This window comes from Bos javanicus, chromosome 8, assembly GCF_032452875.1.
Source record: "Bos javanicus breed banteng chromosome 8, ARS-OSU_banteng_1.0, whole genome shotgun sequence".
NCBI classification, from domain to species: domain Eukaryota; kingdom Metazoa; phylum Chordata; class Mammalia; order Artiodactyla; family Bovidae; genus Bos; species Bos javanicus.
The window spans coordinates 27,583,954-27,603,901 of NC_083875.1; the positions used below are offsets into that span (position 1 = coordinate 27,583,954).

General features: G+C 34.3%; 1 protein-coding gene across 5 annotated transcripts in view; it reads right to left on the minus strand.

The window, feature by feature from the left end:
* Positions 1–19,948, minus strand: part of CNTLN (centlein) — a 352,113-nt gene that overhangs the window by 173,150 nt on the left and 159,015 nt on the right. For 4 of the 5 annotated variants that reach the window (XM_061425221.1, XM_061425222.1, XM_061425219.1 and 1 more), the window contains one exon: positions 15,320–15,514. The exons of the other annotated variant lie outside the window; for it this stretch is intronic. In XM_061425221.1, the coding sequence (XP_061281205.1) occupies positions 15,320–15,514 (195 nt within the window). The remainder of the gene's footprint in view (positions 1–15,319; positions 15,515–19,948) is intronic. 5 annotated transcript variants of the gene reach the window in all.

Genomic DNA, 19,948 nt, shown 5'->3' on the forward strand with positions numbered 1-19,948 from the left:
AATGATAAAACTGAGACTTAGAAAAGTTAAATAAATTGTTCAAAGTAACATAGATAAGGGACCTAGATTTGAGAATTTAGGTTGCTACATACTACTGTGTACATGTGTGCACGCTTAGTCGCCAGTCAACTCTTCATGACCCCAAGGACTGTAGTACACCAGGCACCTCTGTCCACGGGATTTTCCAGGCAAGAATACTGGAGTGGGTTACCATTTCCTCCTCCAGCAGGTCTTCCCAATCCAGGAACTGAACCCACATCTCCTGCATCTCCTGCACTGGCAGGCGGAGTCTTTACACTGAATTACCTGGGAAGTCCCCTAAAATCATAAACTGAAAAGTACTACTAAAAGCATTTGAAAAAAATTAAGGATACAAAAAAATGGCAAAATTAAAATACTACTACTTTTTCTCAACTGTATAATCCACTTGCCCATTTAGTCTTTTCTTGATCAAAGGGTGATCCCTGGACCAGCTACAACAGGACTATCTTAGAATGTAAAAGACCCCAGTCCAAACCTATTATATCAGAAACTATTTTACAACACCCCAACCCCTCCAACTCCAAGTGATTCTACCACTTACCTAGACTATTCTCAATATCCAAGATACACCACAAACTTTGTCCCCTCTGGCAGACACTATGCTAATTCACTCCTAACAAGAAGCTGCTGCTGCTGCTAAGTCACTTCAGTCATGTCCGACTCTGTGCGACCTCACAGACGGCAGCCCACCAGGCTCCCCTGTCCCTGGGATTCTCCAGGCAAGAACACTGGAGTGGGTTGCCATTTCCTTCTCCAATGCATCAAAGTCAAAAGTGAAAGTGAAGTCGCTCAGTCGTGTCCGACTCTTAGCGACCCCATGGACTACATACAGCCTACCAGGCTCCTCCATCCATGGGATTTTCCAGGCAAGAGCACTGGAGTGGGCTGCCATTGCCTTCTCCAACAAGAAGCTAGAACCTCTTAAATTTCAAACTGACATATTCCACTTTCTCTGAAAAGTCTGGCATTCCTCCTCCTCTCCATACACATACTCCCTTACAAAACTTGTTTCTACAAAGCTTATGCTTTGTTCATGTTTCCATAATAACACACTTCATAATAATTATTTTCCTGTCTGCATACTCATTAATGAGATTCATAAATGCAGACTGCCTTATTCATCTTTGTATCCCTTCATACTAAATCTAGTACTGAGAATCCAGTAGGAGTTTAATAATTTTTAACTATATAATTGAATACTAAATGAATGAATAGATGGGAGGATGGATGGATGGATAAAGAGATGAGTCTAGATGGACTAAATCCTGAAAAAGAGTTATAGTACTGACATGAGAAAGGGTATGTTACTAATTGAGAGACATTCTGAGTCATCTATTTCTCTCCATTCCTATTTCTCTACTTCAAGGCTCCCACTTCTCTATATATACCTTCAGTGTCCTCTTCCTTCCTGCTGGGAAAAATACTAGTGTTCCTTTTTGCCTCAGAAATTGGCAAAACTATTAGCTCAGATGATTAGACCTGAAAATCTTGAATTAATTTTTAATTCTTTCCTCCTTCTCATAGTTCATATCTAGTTCAGTTCAGTTCAGTTGCTCAGTCGTGCCCGACTCTTTGCAACCCCATGAATCACAGCACTCCAGCATATCTAAGCCATCTTCAATTCTTACAGGTTCTACCTCTGAATTATTTCCAAAATCAAACTACATCTCACAACCTATTCTAAGTACTCACTGAGTTTCACCTGGACTATTACAACTGCCTCTTAAACTTGTCTCCCTGCTCCAAGTTTTGCTTTCCAATAGTCTCTTTTCTGCATTGCAGTCAGGGTGATCCCTTTAAAACATAAACTTAAGACTTATTACCCACCTGACTAAAACATTCCAATAGGTTCCATGTTGCTCTTCTATTTAAAACACACCACCTCACTCAGACTAAAACCCTGATTATGCAGGCTGAACAAGACCACAGAACACCTGATCCTGTATCTACCCCTCTGAGGTCAATTCGTTCATCCACTTTGCTGCAGCTCTCCTGGATCTAGCCACAGGGATGGCCTCCCTGCTAGGCAAACTCCTGCTTCATGAGCTTGGCATCTATTGATCCCTCCACTTGGAATGCTCTTCTTCATATATCTAAATAATTCACTCCTAGTTATCTTCTCAGGAGTCACCTGACAAGCATAGCTTTCTCTTTAGTTCAGTTCAGTCGCTCAGTCGTGTCCGACTCTTTGCAACCCTATGGACTGTAGCATGCCAGGCCTCCCTGTCCATCACCAACTCCCGGAGTTCACTCAAACTCATGTCCATTGAATCGATGATGCCATCCATCTCATCCTCTGTCGTGCCCTTCTTCTCTCATCTTCAATCCTTCCAAGCATCAGGGTCTTTTCAAATGAGTCAGTTCTTCACATCAGGTGGCCAAAGTATTGGAGCTTCAGCTTCAACATCAGTCCAATGAACACCCAGGACTGATCTCCTTTAGGATGGACTGGTTGGATCTCCTCGCAGTCCAAGGGACTCTCAAGAGTCTTCTCCAACACCACAGTTCAAAAGCATCTATTCTTCGACACTCACTTTCTTTATAGTCCAACTCTCACATCCATACATGACTACTAGAAAAACCATAGCCTTGACTAGACAGACAGACAAAGTAATGTCTCTAGCCTTGACTAGACAGACAGGCAAAGTAATGTCTCTGCTTTTCAATATGCTATCTAGGTTGGTCATAACTTTTCTTCCAAGCTTTCTCTTCAGTTCAGTTCAGTTCAGTTCAGTCACTCAGTCGTGTCCGACTCTTTGTGACCCCATGACTTGCAGCATGCCAGGCCTCCCTGTCCATCACCAACTCCTGGAGTTCACTCAGACTCACATCCATCGAGTCAGTGATGCCATCCAGCCATCTCATCCTCTGTAGTCCCCTTCTCCTCCTGCCCCCAATCCCTCCCAGCATCAGAGTCCTTTCCAGTGAATCAACTCTTCGCATGAGGTGGCCAAAGTATTAGAGTTTCAGCTTTAGCATCATTCCTTCCATAGAAATCCCAGGGCTGATCTCCTTCAGAATGGACTGGTTGGATCTCCTTGCAGTCCAAGGGACTCTCAAGAGTCTTCTCCAACACCACAGTTCAAAAGCACCAATTCTTCAGTGCTTAGCCCTCTTCACAGTCCAACTCTCACATCCAACTTCACAGTCCAACTTCACAGACCAACTCTCACATGACCACTGGAAAAACCATAGCCTTGACTAGACGGACCTTAGTTGGCAAAGTAATGTCTCTGCTTTTGAATATGCTATCATATATAAAAAAGCAACACCACTCTCAATCACGATGTGTTTCACATTGCATTGTTTTTCTTCAGAATAATTATTACCATGGAACATATGTTTATTTGTTTGATGGTGGTGACTCTCTGGCCTGAATGTATGCTCCATGAGTGCAAATATCTTATTTTGTCCCCTAAAGTTTTCTTGGTGAAGAACTATCAGTGCCCAAACACGGTAGGATATCAGTAAATATTTGTAAAGTAAGTTTAGATATATCAATTAATAGAGAGTTCTGGCTAATAGTATGATTATTGCATTTGCAATAAAATTTTAAAGAAAATGTCCTTAATACATGAAAAATCAGCTTTCATTTCAAAAATCTGATTTTTAAACATCTACACCAGTCTTTCAAATAATGGAAGAGTCACTATTCTATAGTTCTGTAAAATGTATATATTTTAAGGTCATTTCATTAACTACATAAAAATTCTCATTCAGAGAAACATGTTGAACAATATCTAACTAATATCCATCCACCTCTCTTTCAAACTCCAATTATATAAGGGAGAGAAAAATTATTTTGAACTTTTCCTTTCTATGTCTCAACCTGAATTTCCTCAAAGTTGAATACAAATACTATCCTGACCAATCCTGAAAACATTTATTTGACAGCTGTATCCATATACTATATGCCATTCTAACACCTAATATTTATGAAAAATATATAAATATGTTATATATATATATGCACAAGTATAATTAACAATATTGGTCTTAACTATCCCACTAATGAATCTAATGATCAAACTTAAGAAAACAACAAACTGCACTTTTTAATTAAATCAAAGCAGATTTAGGAAAGTCTAGGTCAGATTCTGAGAAATATCAACCAATATGAGAGACTAAAGGAACATATATACTCCATATACATATAAAATACATCACATTATAATTCTAAAATGCAACTTATTTAAATTTATAGGTAAAATATTAATATTTATTGCAAAAAGGACTAAATAAATCTCTTTGAAAAACCACTCTTATGAATAGTTATTATTTGTCATTCTTCTCTGTTAACAATCATAATTTCAAAGATAAGGTCCATACTCTAACCATTGCTTAGAATGAATCCATTCAAAACTATGCCAAAGGAAAAGGAAAAACATGTTTAAACTTTAGGAGAAATATGGCTGAGCTATATATAATATAAATCATAAGCTAACATTTATGTATATAAACTTCATGGCTGAAATACTGTCATGTCCCTTGATATTAATACTCCAGCAAAGTAATCTTGTTAATAATAGGAGTAACCTGTTACACAAAAACACATGTATTAAAAAGAAGTAACACATGTATTAAAAAGGGGTAAAAAAAGGTGACATAGGAGAACCTAGCTTCTCTCTCTCCCCATGAAGAGCAGCTATTGAACATGTCTCCATGGGCAAAAACAGCTCTGGGGTGTCACTACGGTACATTTAGTAAGTTTTAACAACACAGTGGAACAACAACAACAACAACAACAAAAACAGAATTACTGCACAAGAAAAGAAAGATAAGTTCATTTTGTCCACATCATTCCATATCCTATGTTGGCATTATTCAGCACCAAGAAGGAACTTCCAAGCTGGAAAAATTTCTTCTCACCAGGAAAAGAAGAGACACATGAACAACCAGCTTCAATAGCCTCTAGGGTCATTACACCAAAGTCCAACTTCAGTTTCAACCCACCCAGACCAGCAAAGCTGAGACATATTGAGCCAGCTAGTAACAAGAAAGAAACGCAGGGGCTACTTTTAACAAATAGGCAGCAAAGTGATGGGTGGTTCACTTAGCAGAGGTCACCACTGATGAAGCCAATGGCCACGATTCATCATGGATCCTTTCAGATCTCATTAGTCTTTGTCCCACAGGTTTCTGAGTTAGCTAATGATAGCAGCCACCCCATTTGCACCACTGCCCTAAACTCATGCTGAAGCCAGGAGCCACACTGAAGCTATCCAAGGTATCTGCAGCTACACAAGTATAAGACACCACTTGCATAAATCACACTTTGCCCACATCAGAACCTTGAGCACAATAACAATCATCTTGGGCTTTTCCAGCCGCATGAGTACAAGTAGCCAGCCTAGGCCAATTAGTGCCATCTTCACACTCCCTCTGCCCTATTCCAGGTCACCAGTATCTCTCCTTGAAAGAAGATTTAGGGACCCATATGGTGCCCGAGCTTTGCAGCCGCTGCCCATGGAATGCACCTCTCTATCACTTAACTAGTGGCCAGCGAGGTTTGTATCCAAGGGTTCAACAGGACTGCAGCAAACAAGAAATGTTTTTTTTTTTCATCTCTTATTTTGAGATTTATTGAAGTATAACTAATTTACGAAAAAACTACACGTTTGAGATATATATGTATATATATGTCTCTCAGTAAGTTTGGATATAGGCATTCACCCCAATACCATCACCATAATCAAGTTAATAAACATATCTATCACCTTGAAAAATGTCCTTGTATTTCACATGTGTTTGCATATGTGTCTGTTTGTGTGTGGTAAGAACAAGAAACAGTTCTCAACTGGCTGTCCTTTGAGGGCTCAATACAAAGTGAGCAAAATAAAATTTCATTCTATCAGTCCTTTCCTGAAAGAGGTATCTTTGCATAATGTAAAAGCTGCTGGTTGAGAGTCTGACTTTCAATCAGTGTGCATCTGGGTGCTGACTGACATTCTCCCCTATGGGACACTGACAGATCTTGGCACACTCCCAACTACTGGGAGCTACTAAGAATGAAGAAATGTGTTTAGACAATCATAAAAGTTTGAGAGATAATCAAGAGCTAACGTCAAGTGGAAGGATAAGTTTCATCTTCTACATGATTTCACCTCTGTCTAGAAGAAGTGGCTATTTCATCAAATGCATGGAAACTAACATAAAGAGTCAAGGAAAATGAAAAGAACAAGAAAACAAACAAAAAAAAAAAATGAGGTATATGTTCCAAACAAAAGGACAATATAAAACCCCAGGAAACAGACTTTAGTGAAATAGAGATAAGTGATTTACCTGATAAAGATGTCAAAATAATGACTGTAAAGATGTTCGACAAAGAAAACAATGCAAAAGCAAAGGAAAATTTTCAACAAAGCAAAAATATAAGAACTTACCAAACAAATCAGAGCTAAAGAATATAACTGAACTGAAAAATAGAGTAGAGGGGGTCAATGGACAACTACATGAAGTAAACGAAATGATCAGCTAACTCAGAGACAGGAAATCAGAGGAGAAAAAGGAAAAAAAGGAATGAGAAAGAGTGAACATAGCTTAAGGAACTTATGAGACACCACTAAGTGGAACAAAACTCACACTATAGGAATCCCAGAATGAGAAAAGACGGAGAAAAGGGAAGAAAGATTATTTTAAGACATAATGACTGAAAACTTCCCTAACTTGGGGAGGGAAACAGACATTCAAATTCACTTCAGATTTAAAGATACACGTGGACTGAATGTGAAGGGATGGAAAAAGATAATTCCATGCAAATGGAAACAAAAATGTATAGGAGGAGCTATACTTTATATTAGACAAAACAGACTTGAAGCCAAAGCCTGGAAAAAGAGAAAAGGAAGGTCATCATACAATAATAAAGGGGTCAATCCAACACAAAGATATAACACTTATTAGTATTTATACACCCAACATAGGAGGACCTAAATACGGAAAGGAAATAATGATAGATTTGAAGGGAGAAATAGATACCAACAGAACAATAGTATGAGATTCAATATCCTACTTTCAACAATGAATACATGATCCAGACAAAAAGTCAAAGGGAAACATTGAACTTAAATGATACATTAGACCAGAGGAATCTTACACATATGTACAGAAGGTTCCAGCCAAAAGCATAAGAATACATATTCAAGAATGCATAGTCTTCTTAAGGGCATGTGTAATTCCCCAGGATAGATCCTATGTTAGGCCGTAAAACAAGTCTTAATGAATTTTATAAGAGTGAAATCATATCAAGCATCCTTTTCAATTGTAATAGTATAAAACAAGAAATTATAAACAAAAAACTGGAAAATTCAAAAATATGTGGAGATTATAAACAAAATGATACTGAGCAGCCAATGATTAAAAAATAAATCAAAATAAAAAATTTAAAATATCTTGAGACAAACACAAAAGGAAATACAGTATACAAAATGTATGGGATGCAGCAAAAGCAGTCTTAAGGAAGTTCATAATGATAAACACCTATATTAAGAAAAAAAAAAAAAACAGCTCTAAAGAACATTCTAACTTTATATCTCAAAAAATAGAAGAAAAGAACAACCTAAACCCAAAGTTAGTAGAATGAAGAAAGAAAGATCAAAACAGAAACAAATGAAATAGAGATTAAAAGGACAACTAAGAAGATCAATGAAACAAAGAGCTGTTTCTTAAAAAGCATAAACCAATTCATAAAACTTTGCTAGACTTAACAAGAAAAAAGAGAACTCAAATAAGAAAATTAGAAGTGAAAGACAAGATGTTACAACTGACACCACAGAAATACAAAGGATCATGAGAGATGACTCTGAACAATTTATACACCAAAAAGGACAACTCAGAAGGAACAGATAAATTCCTAGAAATATACAACTCTCCGTGACTGAATTATGAAGAAATGGAACCTAAGAAAAACTTACAGAAAGAGAGAACTGATAGGCAGTTGCCAGAGACTGGTGGCAGGGGCTGGGGATAAAGTGTGAAGTGATTAAAAAGTACAAACTTCCAATTCTAAGATAAATATGTAATAAGGATACAACATACAGCATGGTGACTATAGTTAACAACATCCTATTTCTGTAACTTGCTTAAGAGAGACTTTTTTTTTTTAACACCAAAAACATTTTGTATTGGGGTATAGCCAATTAACAATGTTGTTATAGTATCAGGTGAACTGTTTTCAGCAAAAGAAATAAATTGTAACTGAGTGAGGTCACAGACGTTAACTAAACTTATTGTGGCAAACATTTTGACAGGAAATCAGTATGTTGTACACTTTGAATTAATACAATGTTATATGTTATTTACATCTCAACGTGGAGAGCAAATTAAATTATATCAGACAAAATAAGACTTTAGACAAAAATTGTCACTATAGATAAAGATGACATTTAAAAATGATAAATATAAGAATATATTCTAAGAAGATACAAAATATTCCAATATATTCTAAATAAAAGATATTCCAGTTATAAATGTATATATATTTTAAAGAATCTACTTTAACTATTATAATAGGGACCAAAAGAAAAAAAAATGTGCTTGTAAGATTAAATAGGAAAACTTCATAGATACATACATAATACAGTAATGAATCAAATGAAAATTCTAGAACTGAAATGTACAATATTTATAGAATAATTCACAGAAAAGACCTATAGAAAAATTGGAGATAACAGAAATATCAGTTAACTTGAATAAAAATTAATATAAAATAACCAAAGAACACAGATTGGAAGATTTTAAAAACTGAAGAGAGACTCATCAGTCTTCAGGGTAATGTTGAAAAGTCTTAGGTAAGTAAAACGGGAATCTTCAAAAGGAAAAGAGAGAGGTGAGAAAAATATTTGACAAAATAATGTCAAAAATTTCCCCAAATCAGTAAAAAAAAAAAAAAAAGTATTATTTACAGAAATCAAGAAGCTCATCAAACTGCAAGAAGGATGACCACAATGAAAATCATACTTGGGAACATCAGAGTAAAAATGCTTAATATCAAATGTTAAATATTGAGGGGAAAAAATCCAGACAAAACTGACACATAACATTTAACTGTTGGTAACAAGGAAACAAATTCCCAGTTACGCTGTCAGAAACACTGGAGTCCAGAATACAGAAAAGTGACATTTTAAAACTACTTTAAAATATATATATATAAACAGTCAAATAACCCAGAAAAATAGGAAGGAACTAGGAACAGAGGAACCAAAAAACAGGACAAATGGAATACAAATGCTAAGATGGTACACCTAAACACAACCATGTAAATAATCATATTAAATTTAAATGCATTAACATTGTGATGAAAAGGAAAACTGCTAGAATGAATAGAAACCGTATCTAACTATGTACACTTTAAATACTAAGACACCTATGGATGGAAATTTACAGAATGGGAAAAGGTATAAAGTGTAAGTGAAGTGGCTCAGTCATGTCTGACTGTTTGCAACCTCATGGACTGCATGCAGTCCACCAAGCTCCTCTGTCCATGGGAAAAGGTATACTACCAAGGAAAATGTAACCATTAAAAAGACTGATTAAATTAACATCATAAAATTTGATTTCAAATCAACAGAGTATTATTATAGTTAAAAGTAACATTTTACAACAGCAAAGGGCTTAATTAATTATAAAGACATGACAATTATAAATACGTATGCCCCTAGTAAAACAGCTTCAAAATACATGAAGCAAATGTTGACAAAATTAAAGAGAAAAACAATCATACTGTAAGATTTTCTCTCAGCAACTGACAGAAAAGCTGATTTAAACCTAAGGATAAAAATCACTAAATACATAAGATCTGAACACTACCAACCACAATGACATAATTAATACTGATATTTAAGGGAAACTCAAGCCAATATGCAAATCACATATTATTTTCAGATATCAACAGTAAGTTCATCAAAACTATATGCTGGGACATACAACAAGTCTCAATAAATTTCCAAATACACTAATACTATAGAGTACTATCTCTGACCATAATAGAAGTATATTTAAAGTGAATAAAAATAAGATATACAAGGAGAAAAACACTTCATTCCAAAAGTAAAAAACATATCTACTAATAACTAAAGGGGCAAAAAGAAAATCGCAAGGGAAACTAGAAACATTTCTAACTGAATATTTATTTGTAAAACTGACAAGCTAATACTAAGAGCAAGGTTATACAGAGAATTCTTTAAAAAGAACAAAGTGACTTACACTACATTTCATGAGGTAAAGAGACATATACTAGTGGGTATTTTTCTGGACTCTATTCTGTTTTATCAATTATTTGTCAGTCTTCACGTGAACACCACACCCACCATCTTGATTTTTTAGCTTGATAAATATGTCTCAAAATTGGGTAGTGTAAGTCCAACTTTATTTTCTATTATAATTGATTTTGTTCTTTTAGTTCCCTTGCATTTCCTTATAAATTCTAGTCTTGGCTTGAACTTATCTAGAAAATACAGCCTCCTGGAATTTTTATTGTGATTACATAATAGATCAATTGGGGGAGAACTGATAGCTGTCCACTTATATACGTCTTATAATTTCACTCTGGTATGTTTTGTACTTTTCACTGTACAAGTCTGGGGCACATTTTGTCAAATTCATTCTTAATTATTACACAGGCTTTGATGTTATTATAAATGGTCCTCTTAAATTTCAATTTCTAATTATTTGTCTCTAATATTCATTAGATATATAATTGAGTTTTGTAAATTGATGTTATATCTTGCAACACCGCTAAATTTACTTACTATTTCTAGGAGCTTCATCATAGACTCAGTAGGCTTTCTATATGGATGCTCAGGTTCTGTGAATAAAAAGAGTTTTACTTCCTTATTTCTAATTAGTATGATTTTATTTGTTTCTTGCCTTATTGTACTAGTTAGAATCTCCAGTGTAATGTTGAATATAATTGACTTGTTCCTTATGTAAGAAGGAAAGCATTCAGTATTTAATAAGAAAGAAATAGTCTTATACAAACTCTTCTAGTAAAGTGAAAAAGAGAACATTTTGTAATTCAAGTTAGGACACCAACATCAACTTAATATCAAAATCTAACATGAAACATTCAAGAAAGGAAAAGCCCAATATCCCTCATAAATACAGATGCAAGAATCCTGACAAAAATATTATCAAATTGAATCCAGCAATATGAAAATAAAAAAATATTAAAATGAAGTTGGGTTTATTTCAAAAGTACAAAACTGAGTTAATAATTGAAAAGCAATAAATGTAATAAACCACCTAACAGAATACATAAGAAAAGCCTTTGCATCACTGTAAAAGATGCACTGTAACACATGTATCCCATTGTTCACTGCAGCACTATTTACAACTCCAGTACTCTTGCCTGGAAAATCCCATGGATGGAGGAGCCTAGTGGGCTACAGTCCATGGGTTCGCTAAGAGTTGGACATGACTGAGCGACTTCACTTTCACTTTTCACTTTCACGCACTGGAGAAGGAAATGGCAACCCACTCCAGTGTTCTTGCCTGGAAAATCCCATGGATGGAGGAGCCTAGTGGGATACAGTCCATGGGTTCGCTAAGAGTCGGACACGACTGAGCGACTTCACTTTCACTTTTCACTTTCACGCACTGGAGAAGGAAATGGCAACCCACTCCAGTGTTCTTGCCTGGAGAATCCCAGGGACGAGGGAGCCTGGTGGGCTGCCGTCTATGGAGTCGTACAGAGTCGGACACTACTGAAGCGACTTAGCAGCAGCAGCAGGAGAACATGGAAGCAACCTAGATGTCAATCGACAGATGAATGAATAAAGAAGTTGTGGTATATACACACAATGGAATATTACTCAGCCATAAAAAGGAATGCATTTGAGTCAGTTCTAATGAGGTGGATGAACCTAGAACCTATTATACAGAGTAAAGTGAGTCAGAGAGAGAAAGATAAATACTGTATTCTAACACATATATATGGAATCTAAAAAAATGGTACTGATGAATTTATTTATAGGGCAACAATGGAGAAACAGACATACAGAATAGACTTATGGACACAGAGAGAGGGGAGGGGAGGGTGAGATGTATGGAAAGAGTAACATGGAAACTTACACTACCATATGTAAAATATACAGCAAACGGGAATTTACTGTATGGCTCAGGAAACTCAAAAAGGGGCTCTGTATCAACCTAGAGGGGTGGGATGGGGAGGGACATGAGAGGGAGTTTCAAAAGGGAGGGGATATATGTATACCTATGGCTGATTCATGTTGAGGTTTGACAGAGAACAGCAAAATTATGTAAAGCAATTATCCTTCAATAAAAAATAAATTAATTAAAAAAAAAAGATGCACTCTACACAATCAATACCTGTTCATGAAAAGCTTCCATCAAACTATGAAAGACAGGAACTTCCTAATGTGATACAGGATATTTACAAAAAACCCACAGCATATAGAGTGTTTAAAGGTGAAATACTATTAAGTTTCAAAAATAAGCAAAACTAATCAATGATGATAGCAGTAAAAACAGTGGTTATGTTGTAGGGGTTGCTACTTATTGTGAAAATTATGGAGGTTTATTGAATATTGGTAATATTCTATTTCTTTATCTGAATAGTATTATATCGATGTGTTCCATTTGTGAAATGTCATTGAGTTATACACTTAAGGTTTGTACTTTACTGTTTGGATGTTACCCTTCAGTAAAACTGTTTACAAAAAATCTCAACAGTGTTTTCATGAAACTATAAATTATTCTTAAAGATATATTTAAGTGCTAAGTGCCAACATGGCCAAGACACTTTAAAGAACAGTAAGAAAGTAGATATATCAAATATAAAGACTTACTATGAAGCTATGCTAATTAAGATGATGTAACACTGTCTAAGAATACAGAGAAAACAGTCTAGAAAGAAAGTCTAAATAAAATAAAATAAAATATTCAATGAAATTAAATAAAATATAGGATATATGAGAGGTAGCCCAACACTACACAGGAAAAAGAGGGATCATCCAGTGGGTTGATCCACTGACTATTACTTGGGGAAAAATAAATAAATAAAATGTATCCTTACCTTAAACTATATATGAAACGCAATTCCAAATGATTTGTAAATATAAATGATATAAGCAAAGCTTTAAAACTTTTTGAAGAAAACAGAGATACAAATATTTCTGTATTTGCAGTAGGAAAGGATTTCTTAAATGAGCACTAATGATAAAATAATACTTTTCCTAAATTAAAATTAAGAAGTTCTGGTCACGTATGACATGTTAAAGAAAATGAAAAGACAAGGTACACACTAAGAGAAGATAGTTGCCACATATTTAACCTATGAGAGATTAATATCAAAAACATTTAAAGAATATTTAAAAATCAGTAAAAAAAAAAGCCAATAGAAGAATGGATAAAAGACAGAAACAGACACTTTGCAGAAGAGGGCACTCACTTGGCTAGTAATCACAAAAATATGCTTTATCAGTGATAAAGACATGATGCTAAAAATAATATTGTTTTATACTAATTCAGCAGCTGTCAACAAACTAAGTCTGACAATTCCAAGTGGTGAGGATGAAAATCAACCAAATACATTATTGGTATAAGTAAAATGAAAAACACTTTGAAAAATAAGTGACCAGCATTTTGTGAAAGTAACATATTCATACCCTAAACCTAGAATTTCTATCCTGAGATACTTATTTCACAAAAATGCTGCATGTGTATGCTAAGAATCACGTACAAAAATGTCAATTGTAGCATTATTCATAAGAGCAAAAAACTGGAAATAACCCTAATACTCATCTACAAATGAATGGCTAAGTAGTTATGATATAATCACAGAGTATTTTATAGCAGTAAAAAATAAATGAACAGTTATACTAAACATCATAGATGAATCTTAATACAGTGATAAGTGAAAATTGCCAAAACCCAGGAAACAGCATAATTTAATACATTTTTATAAATGGCAAAACAGCTATATTCTACTTCCTCATAAAATTTTATGGAATAAAACTTTAGAAAAAATAATCAAAATGATAAATAGTTCAGTAGTTATCTCTGGTGAGAGAATCAGAGTACCAGTAAAGGGTGAAGGATACAAGTAGATATAAGCTATCAGTAATTTCCTACCCTTGGATTAGTTGGTGGGACCAAGGGTAATTAAAAAAGTGACAAAATAAATATACATGTAACATAATATTGTGTCATGATATAAATTTTATGACTAATCCAGTTTTGTGCACTTGATGTCCAAAAAATACAATATAATACAATACAAATTTTAAAAATGCTTGTTAGCAAGACAAAATATGCTGGGTTGAAAAACTATTATTAAAGGATCACCAGTAAACTTTAAAGTTTCCAATTATATAATTGTGTTAATTTCATTTCTTTAAATTCTAAAATTAAAAGAAATGCTGAGTGTATTAAATAAAGTAACAGGAGTAAGATTTTTTAATAATACGTATTTAGAGCTGAAAAGTTACCTTGAAAATTATCTGAAAGAGGTACCTCTTTTCTATATGACAAGCTCTGCGTTTGACATGCATTATCTCATTAATCCTCACAAAACTCTATGACAAAGCATTAATATCAATATTTTATCCGCAAAGAAACTTTGGCTAAAAGGGTTAAGAAATGAGTTCAGGTTCACAAAGCTCATAGGCAGAGCTACAATTTGATCCCAGGTTTATTTGAATCCTAAACCTGCTTATTTATCTGTACATTTGTACTACCTCACTTAATTGAACAGGAAATAGGTAGAAAAGTCAACTGATCTGCCCAAAATCATATATCAAGGCACTGACAGACTTGAGACTAAATGGTATTAATTTGTTGGAGAGATCCTCTGGAGAAGGGAAAGGCTACCCAGTCCAGTATTCTGGCCTGGAGAATTCCATGGACTGTATAGTCTACGGGGTTGCAAAGAGTTGGACAAGACTGAGCGACTTTCACAGTACTCACTCACTCACCACACACCAGGAATTAAGGCAAGTACTTTTATGAGACTTCCAGATTTTCATTCCATTACCTCATTCAATAAAAAGTCTCAAAATGGGCATGACCTATTAATTTCCTTTTCATTATCATATATCAGCCAAATGTTTCAACCCAATAACTCTACCAGATACCCCCTGTATTTCTACACAAATCCACACCATATAAAATATTCATTTCTACAGAGTACAATAAAAGCACAATGCAAATCTGCCACATATATTCTAATACATGCAAATTTAACTTTTGTGTTTCAGTCAATCATAGTAAATACTTTAATATGATATTATACAGAGAAACATTTTTAGAAAATGCCTCTCACCTGTTCTGAGCGGTCTGAATCACATTCTCGAGGTAAAGGATAGAGTGTTTCTTGTGATTGCTGAAGCTTTTCTTTTAATTTAGCATTTTCTTGCTCTTTTTGAAATAGCTGATCCTGAAGAGTAACAACACTTTGTCGGAGCATAGCTTCACTTGATTTTGTGGTTTCAAAACAAATATGTAATTCATTGTAAAGCTGTTTTAAAAAATATATCCAAATTTATAAATGATCCATAAATACATCTATATATATATACAAACAACATATGTCTATATATGACATACTCCTTGCCCTCAGGTTATCTTAATAGTCTAAGAGGAAAAGCAATATATAAACAAATGGGAAACCAAATGATATAACCACATGCCAATATAAAACTTCAATTGATGTTAAAAAGACAGTATGTTTTACTAGCCAGTTGTAATATAGGCATATAAACATTTTCAGCTAGCTATATTAATCTTCATGAAAAAGAACGGAATTGAACTGAGCCATAATGATATTATAGAAACTGAATGAAAACAAAAAAGTCATTCTAAAGATAGAATAAATGCTAAAAAAAAAAAAATTATGTACAGTGGTAGGAAGAAACAGGAAACGTAAGTTATATTGGCCTAACTGGACTCAAAATATACATTTGAAAGAAAAAAAAATAAACTTTTATTGAGAGTTCATTAAAGTTGACTGATATATTCCCATTTAGTAAAACTAGCATCTACTGCTAAAGTAGAGGAGGAACAAGAGAAGGAATAGTAGGAGACAAAGCCAGCCAACGAGATTGTAGCTGGAATGCAAAGACTCTTGAATGCCAGATTAAGGAAGATGGATTTGTTCCTGTAGAAAAGAGGAAATCACTGAAGACCTTGATCAGAGTGATAAAAATAGAATCAGTGTTCCAAAGTGATGACAGATAATTTAAAAATTTTTAATTCAAGGCAATATGAATTAAACAAATTTATATTGAGGGTTTATCAAGACTGTGAGACAGTATAAGGTATATATGTGGTGGCATAGAGAGTCATACATGGTAAACAATGGTATTCCTCCAATACAAACGAACTTACTTGGTGATGAAAATCCTAACTTATGATTGTGATTTAATGATATATAATTCAATTTGTAGTAGCTGATTCTGATTTTTTCAAAATCTCTGTGTGTGTATATATATACATATTTGTTGATGACCCTGGGAATGTGACCCAAGAATTATATCTGCTTTATAATAAAAAAATAGGGCTAATAGTGAGTCAGTGAGGTTATAACAAAAGGAAAATCCCCAAAGACAGAATTTCAAAATTATGTTAATACAATAGGTTACATATTGTATTAACAATCTGTATTACAATTAATACAATTGTATTAATTATGTTAATACAATTAGGTTAATACAATAGGTTTCTAGGTTTGCTTATCCAGTTGAAGACAGGGAGGATCTTAGACTAGTTGACCCTGCTTCATGTGAAGAAACAACTACAGAAAAGTTGGCAGAATATTTTGTTTGTATGCAATAGTTTACTTTTTTAAGTTTAAAAGAAAAGATTTGTGAAATCTTTTTTTAAATGCTTTTCTTCAGATACATACTTTGTCATAAAAATAAGACCCTCCAAATCACTCCTCTGATATACAATTAGTTCAATATACTTTTTATTTTCTGTAAAGATTATACCTCTATATTAATATAAATACTTTAACCCATTTCACATTAAAGTCAGTCTAAAATAATTTTTATAAAGAAAGCGTTGTCTTTATGATTTATAAAGTATTGCAGAATAAAAATTTGTGCTTTTTCTCTTCCAATTACCTTTATACCAGAGAATATGTCCAATGTCCTTTCCACAGCTGATACCATCGGATATTCTAGAAGGGAAGAGTAGGAACCTGACAGCTTTGTGGAATGATGGAGGGATCAGATTGGGCCCTACAGTGACCTACCTGTGCTGTGTTGCTGCTTCCATGATTGAGTTCAGGGTAGAAAAGAAAAAAGCAAAATCTAAAGACAAGAACTAAGTTGACCAGAAAGAACTGAAGCTAGGATGAGTGCCCAATAGCATACAGAGTCACTTATTCAGTTAAAGATTATTTAACCCCTTTCCCTCTTATTTCTATGCTTTATCAATACTAACCAGTTTTTACCTAATCAGCACAACTTTTTGGAGGAAAATAACAGGACATAATATTACTTTAAAACATACAATTTTCAAATTATACCTCAGTAAAATTCTAATAAGAATCTACAGATTTCAAAAATTTAAGAACCTCAGGAACATCAGTTAGGACTGGCAACAGTTTCCATCCCATTGCCCAAGGTGCAGGTATGATGATAGAGTGTCATCAGGAAGGAGGACCAATTTACTTGCCATTTGTAAACGTGGCGTACTCTTCTCTTGCGTGTTATGACTTAGGACCTTCCTTCACAGATGTAAGGCTCCTAGGCCTATTCCTTCACGGAAAAAAGCTGTATCTTCATGTCTCTTGTCTCTTCTCTCCTTTTTTGCTTCCACAAAATTGAAGACTAACAGCGCTCCTCTTGTGTTTGCTATTTGGCTCTCTCAGCCATTAAATTTACACAGTTGTACTTCCTATTCAGAAGCTGCCTTGGCTTGATCTCAAATGACTGGGTAGGTTACTCTAGACACAAAGGCATGCTCTACATTCTCTGAAAATATCCATCCTTCCAAGCAGCAGGTGAAAAAATAAATAAATAAATAAAAACTTTTATGAACCTGAAACAGATTATTTAAACCAGCCTTACTCCAGGAATTGGGACAAACTATTATTCTCTAATTCTTGCTCAAAATACACATCTCCTACTTGCCCTTTTCTTGATGGCACTTCACTTGTTTAATAGCAAAAAGATGACTCAACTCTGGACTTTGAGTAAAGAGCCATTTTTAATTCTCGTCTCCAGTCCACCAGTAAACGTGGCCAGAAGAGCCTTCAAGGAGGCTGTCTATTTTTATTTCTAATGTGTTTTTGGTGACAAAGCCTCAGGATGACAGAATGTTTGTTTCTCTAGGAGATCCTACAAAAAGGCAGAGGTTTAGGATGTTTTGGTCCCGTTGTTAGACACCATCTTACTCTCAACCCATTAATAACAGCAGAGTGAGTAAAAAAACTGTTCTCAAGTGAGTAAATTAGCTAACACAAAAAAATGCATTCATCTGCATAGGTTTTGGAATCCTGATAGGCATCCTTTTTCTCTATTAGCAATCACAATCATTTTCAGAAGTTTCCAGAGAGGCACTTTCCTCTAATAGTCCAAAAAGCTGGAATAGATCAGAATCTTTGGGAAGATTCTGGCCTATAAATACTTAATCATAGATTCCCATATGTACTTCAGAAGCATCAATCATTATAATACATAACAATTTACTACACTTACTGTTCTTCACATTCTTTTTTGTTGAAGAAATTAAAGTGAAAAAACATTAACAGGCTCACTAGAGGACATAAAGCAAGTTACCTCCAGAGATAGCACCCCACACACCAAGCCCTTTAATTTTCAGGGGCTTAGACTGAAGTACTCATCCTCTCATATTTTTATTAGTGTTGAGGAACAAGATGATATATTATTTACCTTAAAAATTTTGGAAATGTAAAAGCTTTGGGACCCAATGATCAAATTTCAAGAAGAATAGTTTCCACATAAGTATACTATTTGCTATTCTGACTGAGACAGTAAATTTTACAAGTGAAAACTATATCTGTTTATAGCACAAAATGAAAAGAGAAGACTGATTTAACATGCAGTTTAATCTAAAAGTGTATATAACCTAACTCTTTATTTTCCTAGACTGATATTAGCTCATTACTCATGTCATGTAATTATCATTAAATAGAATAAAAACTGATAAAATACATACTTAGTACCTCCAAACATGTTAGACTATCAAGAAGATGAAAATGCTGATACAATTTTCATCTATATTTAAACCATACACACACACACACACACACACACACACATATATATATATGACATGCAAAGGCAGGAAAACTATTAAAACTTATATAAATGGTTACAGCATGCTCAAAGGAAGAAAACATACTAGCTTATTTTTATTCCTCTTGATGGGTGTTCTCTTCTAGAGAAGCCCCCACATTACATGTTAGGTAAATCTATGTATAAGACTAATGATTTGTTATGGAGACCTCGTGAAAAACCTCTTTCCTGGGCTCAAAAATTTTTTCTTTGCTCTTCTAACTTTTGTCTCCCTTCCTCATTCCATTTATCCTATCACTGAAGGCAAGTGTTTTTCTCAGATAATAAAATAAATACTATGATATAAATCACCTTAATAAGTGAGAAAAAAGGAAGGGAAATGAGAGGGAAAAAAGACAGAAAGGAGAATTAAGAGAACAGAAGAAACAGCGAAGCTCCATTAGAAACAGAAATTTAAGAAAACATAACTCTTAGAGAAGTAAACTTAGGAGAAACTGGAGATAAACTATTAATGCAGTATTTTTTTGAATTCAACTCACCTGAGACTTACAGCTAGGTCCAATTAATTTATGTGAAAACATATTTACAAATCTTAATTTGTAAGTAAACAATTTCCTTTCATTGTTGTATGGACTACTTGATTACTCAAATTTATTGAAAAAAATCTAGAAAACTACATGTGGAAA